This window comes from Tinamus guttatus, unplaced genomic scaffold (assembly GCF_059628265.1).
Source record: "Tinamus guttatus ecotype Peru unplaced genomic scaffold, ASM5962826v1 Tinamus_guttatus_pri_ptg000246l, whole genome shotgun sequence".
NCBI classification, from domain to species: domain Eukaryota; kingdom Metazoa; phylum Chordata; class Aves; order Tinamiformes; family Tinamidae; genus Tinamus; species Tinamus guttatus.
Genome location: NW_028288780.1, coordinates 8,199,651 through 8,215,539, shown reverse-complemented (window position 1 = coordinate 8,215,539; position 15,889 = coordinate 8,199,651). Strand labels below are relative to the sequence as shown.

Below are 15,889 nucleotides of genomic sequence, written 5' to 3'. Positions count from 1 at the left end.
TAAGTGTTACTGCCATGCAAATTAAGTTTTTAGTGCTTTAACATGAAGGAAGAATGTGTCAAAATGGCCACTGAGAACTAGTTTCAAGGTCCCAAAAGGTCTGATGCTCAGGGTTATATTAGTAAATGTATAAAGTTGATTGCAGTTGCCTTATTAATAATTCTGAACTCTCGGTAGTGCGCTCTATTAGCAAGAAAGTGTAACTACAAGCCTTTCATATATGAGAAGCACAGGGAGAAAATTCTTGTCCAAAGTCCCAATGAAGAAAAGTGAAATGCAAAAATGAAATGCAGGTCTTGCATGCAGTCACTTATTAGTAGTGTCCAAGTATTCTTGAATGTTAGGTTGATAGATAAAACTGTAAAGATGTTCAAAGTCATTCTGAAATTCTCCTCATGGAATTATCATTAAATCTAGGTTCTCCTTCCCTCTCCCATGCTGACGCTTCCATCACTACTTGCGCTGCTGCAGGTCGGTATGGTTTTCTAAAGGCAGTGACACCTAGTGTATACTCGGAATAAATCTTGGCTTTATATGTCATAAACCATCTGATCCAATATTCTTAGTATAAGCGAAGCTTTGTCTAAAGTGATGTAGAATAGGCATGTACATGGCATCAAGGTCTCCCTTAGTGCAGTCGGAAACAAAACAATGATTCTTCGCATTCAAACTAATGAAGACGCAATCAGTTTTTGAGTGTGAAATTTCTTTCCTCTGTTGACAGTAGTTACTTAAGAGTACCGAGATACATCATTCGGTTATAAAACTGTTAATATGTTGTAACTTCTTATGTTAAAGCTCCTTCCCTTTAAGGGTAGAAGTAGGGTTTCTTCTGTAAAAGGTTTGCTTGCCAAGTTTCCTGTGGTACCTTGAATGTGTAGGCAGACTTCATGTATCGAAGTGCTAGCAGAAAGCACATGCAGGATGTCACTGCTCCTGAAGCTCTGATGCTTTCTCATGATAAATCATGCTATGGGTATCTGAGGCCTACACTATTTTTGTACCTGTATTAATTATTTGGAATACATTATATTCACTTCCTTAACATCTTCATGCCAAGTGGAGGAGAGAATATGACCAGCTCATACATATTTTCCAAATGCCTTGACCTTTTGCATTACCCCATAAGGGGAAGAGTGTTTCTGATAGTGAATAAGTGCATGTATATGCATGTCTGTCTACACACATATACACACACACACATGTTCTGTACACAGTAAAGTATGCGGTAAAAGAAGGAAATGGTGGCTGCTTCACTCAGCAGGATCTTAACTGCCTCTTTGGTTCTGCAATGTTTTGTAGGGAAGGAAGTCAGCAAATCTGCCACAGCTGTGTTAGGTGCATTTTAAAGCAACTTTGGAAAGCTGGAAGAAGGGATTCCAACATTTTTCTTTAATTGTTAAAGCATTTTAGAAAAGTATTTGTCGGCAAAGAGCTGGAAATGTTAGCGGTCTCCAAACTGACTTTGAGTAATGTAACTCCATGTAAGCGTGATGCCCTTGCTTATGGTAGAATAAGAACTTTGTAAGCCTGGTATTTAAGGTGTGTATTTGAAAAGTGTTTGTAGAAGTACACTGAAGAATGTTATCATGGAAGGATAAGTTTTGTTAATTGTGTTGTTTTTCTTTTTCCTGCATTAGTTTTAATAGAGACAAACACTGGACTTCTGTTATCTTTAAACATGTGTTTTCTACTTTAAGTAGACCTTCTTAAAGTTCAAAAGAGTAAAAAAGGACTTACTGTATAGATAAAATGTAAAATGAAGGTGTTGTATGTTATATACTAGAAAATACATTTGACCATATAATAGCTGATTGATTACTGTCTGGACACTTCACAGTAGAATTATATGAATTTTCTTAAATGTAAATTAAGAAAGTTTTTTTAAAGTTTTCTCCTGAGAGATTCAGTTAAACTCTTGATTTTTATGTAATTAGTGAAATAATTGTTTAATCAAAAACTCTTGTCACCTGGGACTTCTTGAAGGAAACCAACTTATCTTTGTGCTACCCATGACAGTTCCCTTCAAGTTTCTACTGAAAATTCTTGGTTTCAGTGATGCAACTTAGGTGTAAAAGTTAGTCAGAAAGACTAGAAGGTTATAGACTGAAATGAGAACACAAATCATTAGAGCTCCTGTCCTGAACCACGTTGACTTTTCTCTTCCTCCCTACCCTGTTGAATAGAAGGGGAGAGAAGGTTGGTTAATATTTGATTGTCTTATAATATCTGATCTTACCAAGAACTCTTTTTTATTTTTACAATAATGATGAAGAACAATCTCTCCTCTTGTGTATAGGTTTGTTTTCCTAATTTCAAGAGATATTTACCAAGTAGCTGGTCATGCTCATCTTTCTATTAATATCAGCTTTCTTAAAGGTATCTTAAATTCTTTAGTTTTGTTTTCTTCATTTAAAAAAAAAATGTCTGTGTATATTATTTTTTCCTTCTAGGTTATTTACTTTCTAGAAGAGAGGGACAAGCAGGATCCCCTGAAAAGCCATTGTCTGATCTGGGTCGTCTCTCATACTTCGCTTACTGGAAAAGTGTCATATTAGAATACCTTAATTGCCACCACGAAAAACAAATCAGCATCAAAGGAATGAGCCGAGCTACTGGAATGTGTCCGCATGATATTGCCACAACCTTGCAGCAGCATAGCATGATAGATAAAAGAGAAGATAGGTCAGTGAATCTTATGCTAATTTAAATAAACAAGAGACAATATTCCCTTTCTCTGCCTACAGAACTCTTTAACAGGAACATTGTGTAAAATCATGTATTGAAAATCAAAGGCTTAATTGAAGTCTGTAGGACCAGGTCTTATTAAGGGGGCCTTGCACTTTTTTCTTTCTAAAGAAATGAAAATGCTGTTCACGTAGTCTTTCTGGTTAAAGCTGCTTAGGAGGGTGTTAGGAGGGGACCAGCTTGAAACGTTTTCAGTTAATTTTTTTTTCATTCAGTATCATCCTTTCAAACTACAGTTTTGACTGATTTGCAAATGTCCTGCATGAGTAGCAGTGAAAGAAAAATAGGGTTTGTAGGTGAGTTGGTGCACCCTTTTTTGGTTGTTACTGGATTCACTCAAACTATGGCAATAGGTCAGCCAAGTCATTGGGAATTCAGGTTATGTTTCCTGTTGTCATTGCTGTATAATGCCGTGATCAGTGTTCAAGGTTTATTGCACTGGGAATTGCTGAGGTGAATTCCTGCTTCGAATATGATATTTTTAATTACTTCAATTGGTTATTTAGGTTTTAAGTGTTTTTTTTTTAATAAAATGCTTAAGAGCTACTCCAAAACATCAGTGTCACTGAAAATATTTTGAAGAACTTTTTATTTCTCTCTGCATGTAACAGTCATAAAAACTTAAAATGCAACAAAGCTGCCCTACAGAGGGACAGTGGGATGACACAAGCACGCCCAAAAGGAAGGTGGCAGATAGTTCAGTCTCAAACTTTTGTGTACACTGGCACTACTGCTAGTAGTATTCCAAAGGGAGGCTGGCAAAGCAAGAGAGGTGTGGGGAGGGTAGGAGAAAGGGTGGGTGTTGTCCAGACATTAAAACTTAGTGCCTTTCTGGAGTATTTAATTGTGGACAACCTCATGAGATAGACAAATTTAAAAGATGATCAAATATGCTTTGATTATTTGTATGCAATTACCTGGCATAAACTACCCTCCAAGTAGTGATGCGCAGTTACAAAATAATGCTTTCACCTGGAGATTTCAAAATACACTATAAACAAGGTCAGTTAGTTTTATCTCGCAGGCAGTGAAGCTTAGGCAGAGAAATGAATTGGCCTGGCTAAAATTATTCAGCAGATGAGTGACTGAGCTAAGAAATCAAGTCTTTGAAATTCCCTTCCAGGCACTTATATTTGGTGGCAGTTATAGTTCCTTATTTCCTGTGAACTAAAAGTGAACTCCTAAGTTATGAACTCTTCTGCCACTAAGATGGTAATTAATCCTACTTGCCCTATATTTTATTAATTTCTCACATGTGTTAAGGTGGAGTCTTATCATAATTCTGTAATTTAAAAAGAGTTGCTCTGTTATCAAATCCAGGTAAACCCTTTAAATTGTTTTTTAAAGCATCCTCTCACTGAAAAGGAAGAGTGCTATTTACCCATCTGATTTCTGAAGCTTTAAAATCACTAATAAAGAAATTAGTTTTATTTGAGATCGGATAGGTCTCTGCTTTATAATGGAACTTTTGGGGGATGTAGCAGAGTACTATCATGCTCTGCTATTAGGATAGTCTTTATCTACATTTTTTACTCCATTTCATAATGGAAAGTTTTCTACTTCATCAACATGGAACTGAGCTGCATTTCTATGTTTCATTACATTCCTGTGTTCATAACTTATTTTCTTGTCTGCTTAGCTGCCATCTTCAGTTCTATTGACAGTTTCCCCACTTTTTACTTGGTGATAATGCGTTTATTCCTGTTCATATGCCATACTAAAATTCAAAATTGTTCTGGCAGAGTGGTTTAAGGGCCCGCAGTAAACCTTTTGCATGATCTTACAGTAGTTGACTAGAAAAACATTTCCTTGCTCTGTGTTGCCCTAGTGATGTTTAGTGTTGATCTTTTGCTTTATAAGTGCTGTTTCTTTTCTCTCTCTCTTAGTAGGTAACCTATAATATTACCAAATACGTGTGTGTGTGTGCGTGTGTCAACTAGTACTTAGTTTTATGTATCTGCCTTTTTGCCCACTTGATTTCATGGGTTATAGTGCAGAAGGATTTAAATTGTAGGAAAATTGTTTTTGTATAATTATTTCCTAAAATAAAATACTGTTTATTGGATTGTAGATTTGTAATTATTAGAAGGGAAAAGTTGATTTCAAGTCATATGGAGAAGCTGAAAGCAAATCCACGTATCAATGAAGTAGACCCTGAAAGCTTGAGATGGACTCCTTTGTTAGTTTCTAATGCTGCAGTTTCTGAAGAAGAGAGAGAAGCTGAAAAGGAGGTAATAGCAGACACTTTATTCTGAATTTCTTTTTCTTTGGGTCTTATTATGCCTTAGTGTGCTTTACTATTCAGTCATAGGCTCTCTTAAACAGAGCAACTTGAACTGTTCCACTGACCACTGTTTAGAGGTGAAGGAAACAGCGATACTGTAATGCAAGATTTTTGTAGTCTGTGCAGCAAGTCATGATAACTTTGGGGAGGGGGGGTGAATATGAAAACTTAAAACATGAATCACTTGCCACAAAGCTGTGTTTATCACTCTTGAAGAAGCTGAGGAGCATGTAATCAGATCAAATTTGGTGCAGAGCTCAAGGGCTCCAGTGTCAATCGATTCTTTGTGTTATGAACTTGCTCAAAGTGATCCATGTCAGTGGGCATGTAATGTAGTGCTAAAGGACTTGAATCAATTCGCTGCATCATTAATAGTGCTAAATATCCCATGAAATGCAATCTTCTTTGGTTTGTTATCCTAACTGTTGTAGAGGAGCTACTAGATGATTCAGCTGAAATGTTGTTGCTAGATTAGTCAGCAGTGCTAATCGGGGTTGACTTACTGTAGCTCTTGAGGTGAACGTAGAGGATATGGCTAAGTAAATGCTGTTTCAGTGACCCATTATTTTAACCTCAACCCTTCAGGCTGAGCGTCTGATGGAGCAAGCTAGCTGCTGGGAAAAGGAAGAGCAAGAAATATTCTCCACAAGAACTAATAGTAGGCAATCACCTGCAAAAGTACAATCTAAAAATAAATATTTGCGATCTCCAGAAAGTGTGGCAGTGGTGGGGGAGCGAGGGCAATCCACAGAGCAATCTAAAGAAAGCAGCGAGGAGGATGGAGGGGATGAGAATCAGCCAAGTTCGCCTCCCCGGCTGACAAAGCCGCAGTCGCTGGCCATAAAGAGAAAGGTGTGTGTTACTCGAGTAGTTTGGTTTAAAGGTGTTGAGATCTGATTTCATTGCCATCAAATTTCGTTATCATCAAATATATCTGCTTTGTTTACAGGCTTGGAAATATTTTGATCCTTTCCTAAGTCGTGTCTGGACACAATTCAGGAATTGTTCTTCCTGACAATTCTTTTTAACTTTTGAATTTTTTACAGAACTCTAAAATATGGGTGGTACTAGAAGTCAGATTTTTCTGTTAATTTTTTTAACTAGTGACTGCCCTCTGCTGTTTAGCAGTGGTATTGGTTCAGTATTTTAATCATTGTTCTTTATCATTTTAAAATGGACTCAAACCTGTTGAAGGGTTTGTTTTTTGTAGCTCCTGTGTTAAGTCCCTTAGAGGAATACCTGGCCCCTGCACAATCTCCCCCAAAATGCCATTAAGTTCTCTTCACATGTACTCTGGTCCATTTTAGAGAAGTAAATGTTAACTTTTTGTTATTCAGGTGGTTGTAATTCTTCATTTGGTTAAAAAGTAGCTATTTCAATGGTTAAAAAATCCAAAATTTTAGAGTGCTTTTTGCAGTGTATGTGTTTAAGTATCTTAGAGAATTAGGGAATTGAAAAGTCCCTATTTGTTTACTTTAGAAGAGAAAACTTTAGTGAGTATAAATCTGTGAGAGAAATGCTTAACAGTAGAAATAAACTTTTGAACGCTTTTTCTCAATATATCAGTCAACTGCAGGATTCTTTAGTGTGTTGCTAAGACCCATGTGAAGCTTGATGCATTTTCTTTGCTGTTACCTACTTTTTTACATGCTGCTTATTTTGAAAATAATAGGAATCAAGTACCACAGAAAATTTATTCTATGTTTCTGTGAATGTTGTTTGAGAATCTATGGAAGAGAATTTGTAAACAAAATTTATATATCCTGGCTATGAGTATTTGACAAGAGTAGAAGGTTTAAAACAGTGCAATATCAAGGAATTTCTGTTCTTATTTTCCACTTAAAAAATAATTGGATTTCTGTGTTTATAGCTATATGTGCACCCTCCTATTTTAGCTCTTTATATATAAGATATTTTACTGGTGGATCTCTTGGATACTTGAATTTGATGCAATATAAGGTGATTTTTGAATGAGTAAATAGATTGTGAACTCTCTTTACAAAAACATGTTTGTGTTTTATGCACTGAGTCAGCTAATAAATGAGAATACAGGTAGAGCTATATTTGTGGAATTATTTTTTCAGAGACCTTTCTTACTGAAAAAGAAAAGAGGCCGTAAACGCAGAAGGATTAATAGCAGTGTCACAACAGAGACGATTTCCGAAACAACAGAGGTCTTAAATGAGCCATTTGATAACTCAGATGAAGAGCCTTCCATGCCACAGTTGGAACCTACCTGTGAAATGGATGGGGAAGACGATGACTTGAAGCCTGTGATTAGAAAAGCTTTTGAGTATCCACCTGGGCAGCAGAAACATGAGGAGAAGGAGAAGGAAGAGGAGGAAGAGCAGAACGAGGAGGAGAAGGACATTCGTTGTTACAGGAGTGACGATAATGGTCCAAGTAAGCGGAAAACCTTCTTATATCTTTGCAAAAATAATTTGTCATGTAGCCTTCAAATGAAATACTTCTGTCATAAAGTAGTTTTTTTTAACTGCTTCTGTTCATCTTTTTTTAGCCGTAAAATTCTAAGATTAAAATAATACATGCTTTTTGCCTTCTTCATACAAATGCTGTGGGGGGCATTCCCCCCATGTAGTTTTAGTTATGTGGCAGGCTCTTTTTTTTGTTCTGCTTTTATATTGTTGACTACTTTTTCTCCTCAGCCGTTAGCACTATAATCTGCTTTTTCTTATTTAGGAAAAAAAAAAATCTGTTTGCTTTTTCAGTCTGAAGCTTTGTACTCCTTGTCCTGTTGACAAAAGCAACTTTTCTATGCCTACAACAGGGCACTTTGTACTCGACAGGCCAGGGTATCACTGGAATATTGCCTAATATTGTTGATGTATTCGTTACCAGTGATCCAAAAAAAAGGAGAAGATCTAGCCTGAACAAATGTCTCTCTGTTCCACATTGCTGGTAATTTGGTAAAATGTTTGTATAAGTTGAGGAAAGGGGGAACAGTCTTTAGTGCTCAGCACTACTAACCCTACTTTCTCCCAAAAAAGAAAGAACAAGATTTTTTTAAATTGTGTTCTTTATCTAACTTACAACCTTATCTAGTTTGATTCCAAGGGTATTTACTAACAGAAAAACTAATAAATTGATAGAGCAACGAGCCATTCTGAAAGCATGCTCATCCCTTGACCTCCTGGCTCTCAAATGCACTTTTGCCTTTTTTTTTTTTTTTTTTTAAACTGCAGAATCAATAACTGGATTCTGAGGTCTGAATATCTTGTTGGAAACCAGTGGATATTTCTTTAGTGTTTTTGTATATGAGTGGGAAAATAACTTTTTGTGACTCTCCGTAGTTAAAGGATCATCCACAACTTTTGTGCTAGCTTAGCACCCTTGCTTAGTGTTGATACTGCCACCAACCAGTGCACAGGTACATCAGCTCGTCTCTGCTGAGAAGCAGGAACAAGTGATAATACTCTAAACTGGTAAATTGTGTTGCAACTATGTCCACATGGTGAGGTTTGTACTGCTTTACCTGTACTGATATGGGGTATTTGTCCTTAGACAAGTCATATTACACTGATTGACTGCAGAAGTGTAGTAATGCTACAGAGTGAGGGAGAACTTGATAAAGGAGTTATCACTGACACCGCTCTGCTCAAGTGCTGCATGTCACGTCTTGAGGATAACTTTCTCCTTTTTTTTCTGGTGTTATATGTGTGATCTGGGAGGAGAGAGGAGGAGTGAGTGTATATAGCACATTTTTTGTTGTTGATAGATTAATCTAGTGTTGTAATGCACTCTGAATTTAGTTTTAGCTTGGTGCTCTTGTGTCTTTTGGCCTTTGTCATGTATTGTGTGTTGTTGCACTATATGCTGCCTGTAAGAAGTGATTAAAATAACCTACGTATCTTCTTTCAGTGCTGGTACTAAAACATATACATGATTACTCCATCTTGTAATCCAAAATCCTCAAATATGAGATTCTAGGCCATCGTTTTTATTGTCAAAGAAGATGAAGATGCATTAGATTCTTGTCTATATAAAGTAATGGTTTACCTCTGCTTAAATCCAAAGAGTAGTAATAAAATCTTTGAACGATGTTTGCTTTAGTTTATGTGTCTTAGGATTTAAATCTTCATGATTGTTTTAGTGTATAAATGGTGTTTTTGATTGTTCTTTTAAAAGGGCTGCTGCACAGGAAGCACTTTACATATCTGTGCAAGTGTGAGCAAGAGACATTGTCTTCCTATTTTGGTTTGAGATCTGTTTATCCAGACTTCTGTAATGCAGAATTTTGAGTTTATAAATTACTTTGGGATTTGTCTTTGAATGTGTTTATTAGTTTTCTGCAAGCTAAGTCTTTTTTTTTCTCTATTACCTCCCAAAGATAATACAGAGGCTGTGGCTGTATTGGAAGAAAACAGTAAAGACAATCTTGAACCTTTAAAATGTAAGCAGGGCTGGCCAAAAGGAGTTAAGCGTGGTCCATCTAAATGGAGGCAAAACAAAGAAAGGAAGCCTGGCTTTAAACTTAATTTGTATACTCCGCCTGAAACTCCTATGGAGCCTGACTATCAAGTGCTGGCGGAGGAGCAAAAGGAATCAGCTGAAGACAAATCCTGTCCCGTTCCTGCTCTTGCAGAAGAAGAGAATAAAGAAGAATTACAGCCACCAGAAGATGAGGCAAAAGAGCTAGAGCCTGAACCTCTGCATCCACCTAGTGAACCCCTTGGAAAAAAAGAAAAGGATATGATGGAAGCTGAGGAAGAAGAAAGGAGCATAGAAGATGATGGGATCAGTTTGAAGGATCAAGAAAAAGACAAAGTGGAAGATATTTTTTTGCAAAAAGAAGAGTCCAGGCATTTGGATGATCATGAGGAGGAGGAAGAAGAGGAGGAAGAACCTTCTCACAATGAGGATCATGATGCAGATGATGAAGACGATAGCCACATGGATTCAACAGAAGTGGAGAAAGAGGAGCTGCCTGGCGAAGCTTTCAAAGAAATGCTGGAGACGCAGCAGTCTTTTTTAGACGTAAACGTTCAAACTGGTAATTCAAATCAGGAGGATTTAATGGATTGTGGTGTCAACCTTGCAGCTGGTGAGAATGGAGGTGGCCAGAAAGAACCTGCTGCAGATTCAGACCCACTGCCAGAATCCGATGATGATCATACAGATAACAACCAGGACCAAAAAGCTGGTGAAGAGTTACATTCCGATTTCAAGGAAGAGAGCACTGAGGCCATGGAGATTGATTCAGAGACGGTTCAAGCAGTGCAGTCCCTAACTCAAGAAACAAGTGAACAGGAAGATGCATTTCAGGATTGTGCGGAGACTCAGGAGGCATGCAGAAGTTTGCAAAATTATACCCATACTGACCAAAGTCCCCAGATGACCTCACTGGATGATTGCCAACAGTCTGACCACAGTAGCCCAGTTTCATCTGTACACTCTCATCCCAGCCAGTCAGTTCGTTCTGTTAATAGTCCAAATGTTGCTCCATTAGAGAACAGCTATGCTCAGATCAGCCCAGATCAAAGTGCCATTTCTGTGCCATCTTTGCAGAACATGGAGACCAGCCCAATGATGGATGTTCCCTCTGTTTCTGATCACTCGCAACAAGTAGTGGATAGTGGGTTTAGCGATTTAGGGAGCATCGAGAGCACAACAGAAAATTACGAAAACCCGAGCAGTTATGATTCTACCATGGGCAGCAGTATCTGTGGAAACAACTCTTCGCAGAACAGCTGCTCGTACAGTAGCCTTACGTCTAGCAACCTGACGCAGAGTAGCTGCGCAGTGACGCAGCAGATGTCCAATATCAACGGCAGCTGCAGCATGATGCAACAGACCAACATCAACTCCCCTTCTACCTGCAGTGTAAAATCTCCCCAAGGTTGTGTTGTTGAGAGGCCTCCAAGCAGCAACCAGCAGTTATCTCAGTGCAGCATGGCTGCCAATTTTACACCCCCTATGCAGTTAACGGAAATCCCCGAGACTGGCAACGCCAACCTCGGCTTATACGAGAGAATGGGCCAGAGCGAATTTGGAGCGGGGCACTACTCGCAGCCCTCGGCCACCTTCAGCCTTGCCAAACTGCAGCAGTTAACCAACACGCTTATGGACCATTCCTTGCCTTACAGCCATTCAGCTGCTGTAACTTCCTATGCAAACAGTGCCTCTTTGTCCACCCCCTTGAGCAACACGGGGCTCGTTCAGCTTTCTCAGTCTGCACATGCTGTTCCTGGAGGACCCCAAGCACAGGCTACCATGACCCCTCCTCCCAACCTTACCCCTCCTCCCATGAATTTGCCACCTCCCCTTTTGCAGCGCAACATGGCGTCCTCCAACATCGGCATCTCGCACACCCAAAGACTGCAGACGCAGATAGCCAGCAAAGGGCACGTCTCTGTGAGAACCAAATCGGCGGCGCTGCCGCCCGCGGCCGCCCACCAGCCCCAGATCTACGGGCGAGCCTCGCAGACGGTGGCCATGCAGGGGCCGGCGCGGACCTTAACCATGCAGCGTGGCATGAACATGAGCGTCAACCTGATGCCAGCCCCCGCGTACAACGTCAATTCCGTGAACATGAATATGAACACCCTTAACGCGATGAACGGATATAGCATGTCCCAGCCCATGATGAACAGCGGCTACCACAGTAACCACGGGTATATGAATCAAACCCCCCAGTACCCCATGCAGATGCAGATGGGGATGATGGGGACTCAGCCATATGCACAGCAGCCAATGCAGAGCGCAGCCCACAGCAACATGATGTACAGCCCCGCGGGGCACCACGGCTACATGAACACGGGCATGTCAAAGCAGTCTCTCAACGGCTCCTACATGAGGAGGTAGGCCCTCTGGCTACCAACGGCCCGCTGGATTGACCTGCACAAATTCCTTTTTGGAGAGTATGATTTCAAAACCAGCAATTGGTGTGAATGCAAAAACATTTGTTGGCACCATTTAAAAGCTGTATGCAGCAGAAAGCCTTATACGAGTTTGTTTTTTTCTTCTTTTTTCTTATTTCTTGCTCTTGTTTCCTTGAAAAACAAAACAACAAAAAACAAACAAAAAACACTTTATGGGTTTTTTTTTTCCTTCAGTTTTTCTTTGCGGGGGCCGGGGGGAATTAGGTTGTTCGCTCTTCTTTTTTTCCTTATTTTTTTGAGCTTGAAGTTCTCTGGAAAGGACGAACTCTTTCTATGAACTGCAATTACACAGCAGCTGATCGTTCAGAGCCATTTTATGTGCCTGCTCCCATTAAAAATGTGGACAAATAGACTCCAAAACTACCAGACAGTACTGGATCCTGAGCTTCTCTCTCCTTCCCCCACATGTAAATGCCTTTTAGCTGTTCTTTTATTGTATTATTTTGTTTCTGAAGGTGACACTTCCGCATGCCGCTAATGTCTTTGTTAGTGACAGTGCATTTTGTAGTACTGTACAAGTGTTGTGCTTAACAGTAAGCCATTTCTTAATTTTTTTGCCTTGGTTAGGTTACCCTAGTTTGAGGGTAAAAAAAAAAAAAAACAAAAAGAACTATATTTTTGTTAATTATAAAACTTGTAAAATATAATAAAGCTGAAAAAGCTATTCACATTTTGGTTAGTTCAAAGGGTTTTATTGATATATGTTTGGTGTAAAGTTGGGACATTTTTTTTTTTTGGTGACCAGTTTCTTTGGGATTGGGGTAGGGAAAAAGGCAGCTTTCTGTTTTATAAATACTGATTTTTTTTTTAATTGAAGCATATCTCAGTGTTTATTTGTCAAGTTTTGAAACATTTTCATATATGTCCAAATACTTGGCAGGATTTAAAAAAAAAGTAGTGAATTTGGTGTAAAGTTGCTATTTTATGGAAATGCCTCTAACTTTACATTTTCATTCCATCTGTAGATTTTCTATCTTTATAAAATATTGGAGTTATTTTTTAAGGGAAAAAATAGAGCAGTAGCGTGTGAATAGCTCAAACTAAGCTTACAGATCGCATGTAAAAAGGCAAAAGTTATTTGTGTCTGTTTATATTGCTTCCTTTTTTGTAGCCTTTGTACTTGTACAGAGTGACTGTAAGGGCCGAACAGAAGAGGCTTGATACATGTAAAAATAGAACCCAGTGACACTCTTGTATTTATCTGTTATCTTTTTAGTCAGTCACTTAAAAACAAAGAAGAAACAAAAATAAAAACCATAAAAACAAAAAACCCTAAGCTGTACATTTTAACATAAAATAAATTATGATGAGCCATTTTTAGCCTCTTGTGTCTTGTCATAGTTTCATGTTGCATGGGGAGTTACCTCCTGAAATAGCGTTTGTTAGAGCTCTCACGTGCTTGATCTAAAGCCCATTGAAGTTGATGGGGTTTGGATTAGGGTATTAGAGCCTAAATGTAGGACGCTTGTAATTGCATACAACTTGTGAAAATGAAGGGTACCTAGGAATATTTTTTTAAATAACCTTAATAAAAATACTGAATAAATACATATTGAATACATTACAAAGTTGTAAATATTTAATGTTTAAAAGGTCTTTCCCATAGAAAGTGATCAGGTATAAAAGGTGATGGTAGTGACCATGACGTGTTTGGACTCGGTCTTCAAGACAAAACAATAACCTTTTCTTCCTTTTGTCTGTTGCTGGGTTCCAAGATGCTGAAAATCTTCTATTGAGGCTCTCCCAGACTTCTCTGTATATACAAAGTGTGTATATAAATATATATGAATGTTGTTTGACTGTGCGTAATTGAGACCTTGTATCCTCATTAAGTGATTGTACATCGAAACAGAAGCTTTTGTTATTCTCATTGGTGTCTTTGACACACACACACACACACACACACGCACGCACACAGAGAGTGTAGTATGTGGGTCTTTATCCACTGCTAATCAGCTTCAGCTTGCCAAATCTTACTATTTCAATGTGAGGTAACCTGAAAGAGAACATCCCAGCTTCAGCAGGATGCAAAAATTCTGTGTTTGTGATATGCAGTCAAAAACTATTTTGATTTTTTTAACTCAATTTCTCTCAGGACAGGTATTTCTTCAGCAGGACAAATGTCTCTTCTAAATGTCTTCCCATAGTGACTCTTAAGCTCCAAACTGCGTTATTGCACCAGTTGAGTCTAATACATTTTGGGAGAATGGTAGAGAAAGAAGCTGGGAAGTAAGTGTGTTCGCTTCAGAATTGCTTAGGTGGTGTAGATAGCAGTAGCAGCAAAATGCTTCAAGCAGGACCTGATCGAAGGGCAGACAGCATCTTCAGAGCACAGTTTACTTCCACTGGAAGCTGCTGAATCGCTGTCCTCCTCTATAGTCACTGCCCGTCTGCAAAGGCGGGAGCTGTAAATGTTTCCATATTCTAGCTACCTAATCTAATACCAGTGGACAAAATTAAACCAGTTTGACTGATCTAAGAGGTCTGTATGAAGCAGTCAATCCACCAGTATCATGTCCACTATCTACATGATTCACTCGTCAGCCTTTTTACTTGTTAAGTAAACAGATGGGTTGATAGAAAGAAAAAAACAACCTCCATTAATGCACAATGGAGACCCAAATAACAAAATTGGGGTGAGTGAGTCATCTGGAGTGCTTAGTGTTGACCTATTACAGCCTGCTCTGTAGAGACTGGTACCTTCAGAGCATCAACAACAATGATGTGATCAAGTCTTATGGCTTTTTCTTCTTCCTAAGTGTGTTTTGTTTATTAGTTTTTAAATTGCATTTTTCCAGGTTGCTTAAAGGCCTAAGCCACACACATATATATGTATATACATCCATGTGTATGTGTATATATCATCATCATCATATGTAGGTCATGTTTTCTGTAGCAAAGCACCAGGGTGTGCATTTATAAATGTTGCTATGGGAGTTGTCGTGTGGGGAGGGAATTTGTAAGAATATACAAGGTGGGATTTACCTACCATAGCATTAGTTGAATCACTTAAAAGTAGTTCTTTCTTCTCCATCTACTAAATAAGAGTAAACAAGCTTAATTAAGTCAAGTTTAGGCCAACATATTGTACACATAGTAAGTCGAGTATAGGTTTCTCTCCAGTTACTTTTGAGAAGTTACTTTTGTGCTATTTATGCTAGAATGGCCTCTCTTGGCTTCCAAGCAGCTTGGAACTGTCCTTTGGAAACTGTAGATAACTTTCTGTTGCTATGTGAGTGTTGCCATATGCCAGTTTCCTGAACTGCTATGCAGAACCCAGTGAGTGGGAATGTCTTAAAAAGGCCTAGTATTTTGCTCCCTATGAGTAGTGGGGATATTCTTGTTTGGACACTCCATCAGTCTTTGCTAAAAACAGCTGGGCCTCTGGAATTTCTTTTTTCCTGTGTATTTGCACATGTCAGACTGCAAAAGAAACTCCCATATCCAGGCCCCAGAAAAGGTTGTTCGAAGCTTGTTCAAATACAGTTCAAATAAATCATATATATATATTTTTTTTTTCTGTTGCAGGGAACAAAAAAAAAAAAAAAAGAAAAGAAAACTTGCAGATTGACCAAGGTACATTTTTGTCATATTTCAGGAAGTCATTTGTTAAAGAGCTCATGTCAGTAAGGCTGATGCTAAGAAACTCTCCTTTGCTTTGGAGAGCAAGGTAAACTTTATCTGTGAGTAAGTGAAAGATCACAGCTATGTGTCTGAAATGCAGCTTTGGCAAGATGCAGCCTGGCCCCAGTGTTTGTGCATCCTAGTCATGAATGTTGTTCACACCATGAAGTCCAACCTCTTAGAAGTAGTCGAGCCTGTATTTATTGTCTTCTATTAATGTTGGAGAATTTTGAGATAAAATATTACTCCAAATGTAAATGAGAAGTCGAAAACAGTATATTGTGGGTGGCTGCAACCTTGATTACAGTGTTATGTTGGAGGACAAATGATTTAT

The 15,889-nt window shown here is 38.6% G+C and overlaps 1 protein-coding gene across 4 annotated transcripts in view; it reads left to right on the top strand.

Annotated features, from left to right (window-relative positions):
- The window catches only part of KAT6B (lysine acetyltransferase 6B), an 86,515-nt gene extending 74,661 nt beyond the window's left edge, over positions 1-11,854 (top strand). For all 4 annotated transcript variants that reach the window (XM_088526394.1, XM_010212659.2, XM_010212658.2 and 1 more), the window contains 5 exons: positions 2,454-2,685; positions 4,820-4,979; positions 5,618-5,884; positions 7,117-7,435; positions 9,381-11,854. In XM_088526394.1, coding sequence (XP_088382520.1) covers positions 2,454-2,685; positions 4,820-4,979; positions 5,618-5,884; positions 7,117-7,435; positions 9,381-11,854 — 3,452 coding nt within the window. The remainder of the gene's footprint in view (positions 1-2,453; positions 2,686-4,819; positions 4,980-5,617; positions 5,885-7,116; positions 7,436-9,380) is intronic.
- Positions 11,855-15,889: the final 4,035 nt, after the last annotated feature.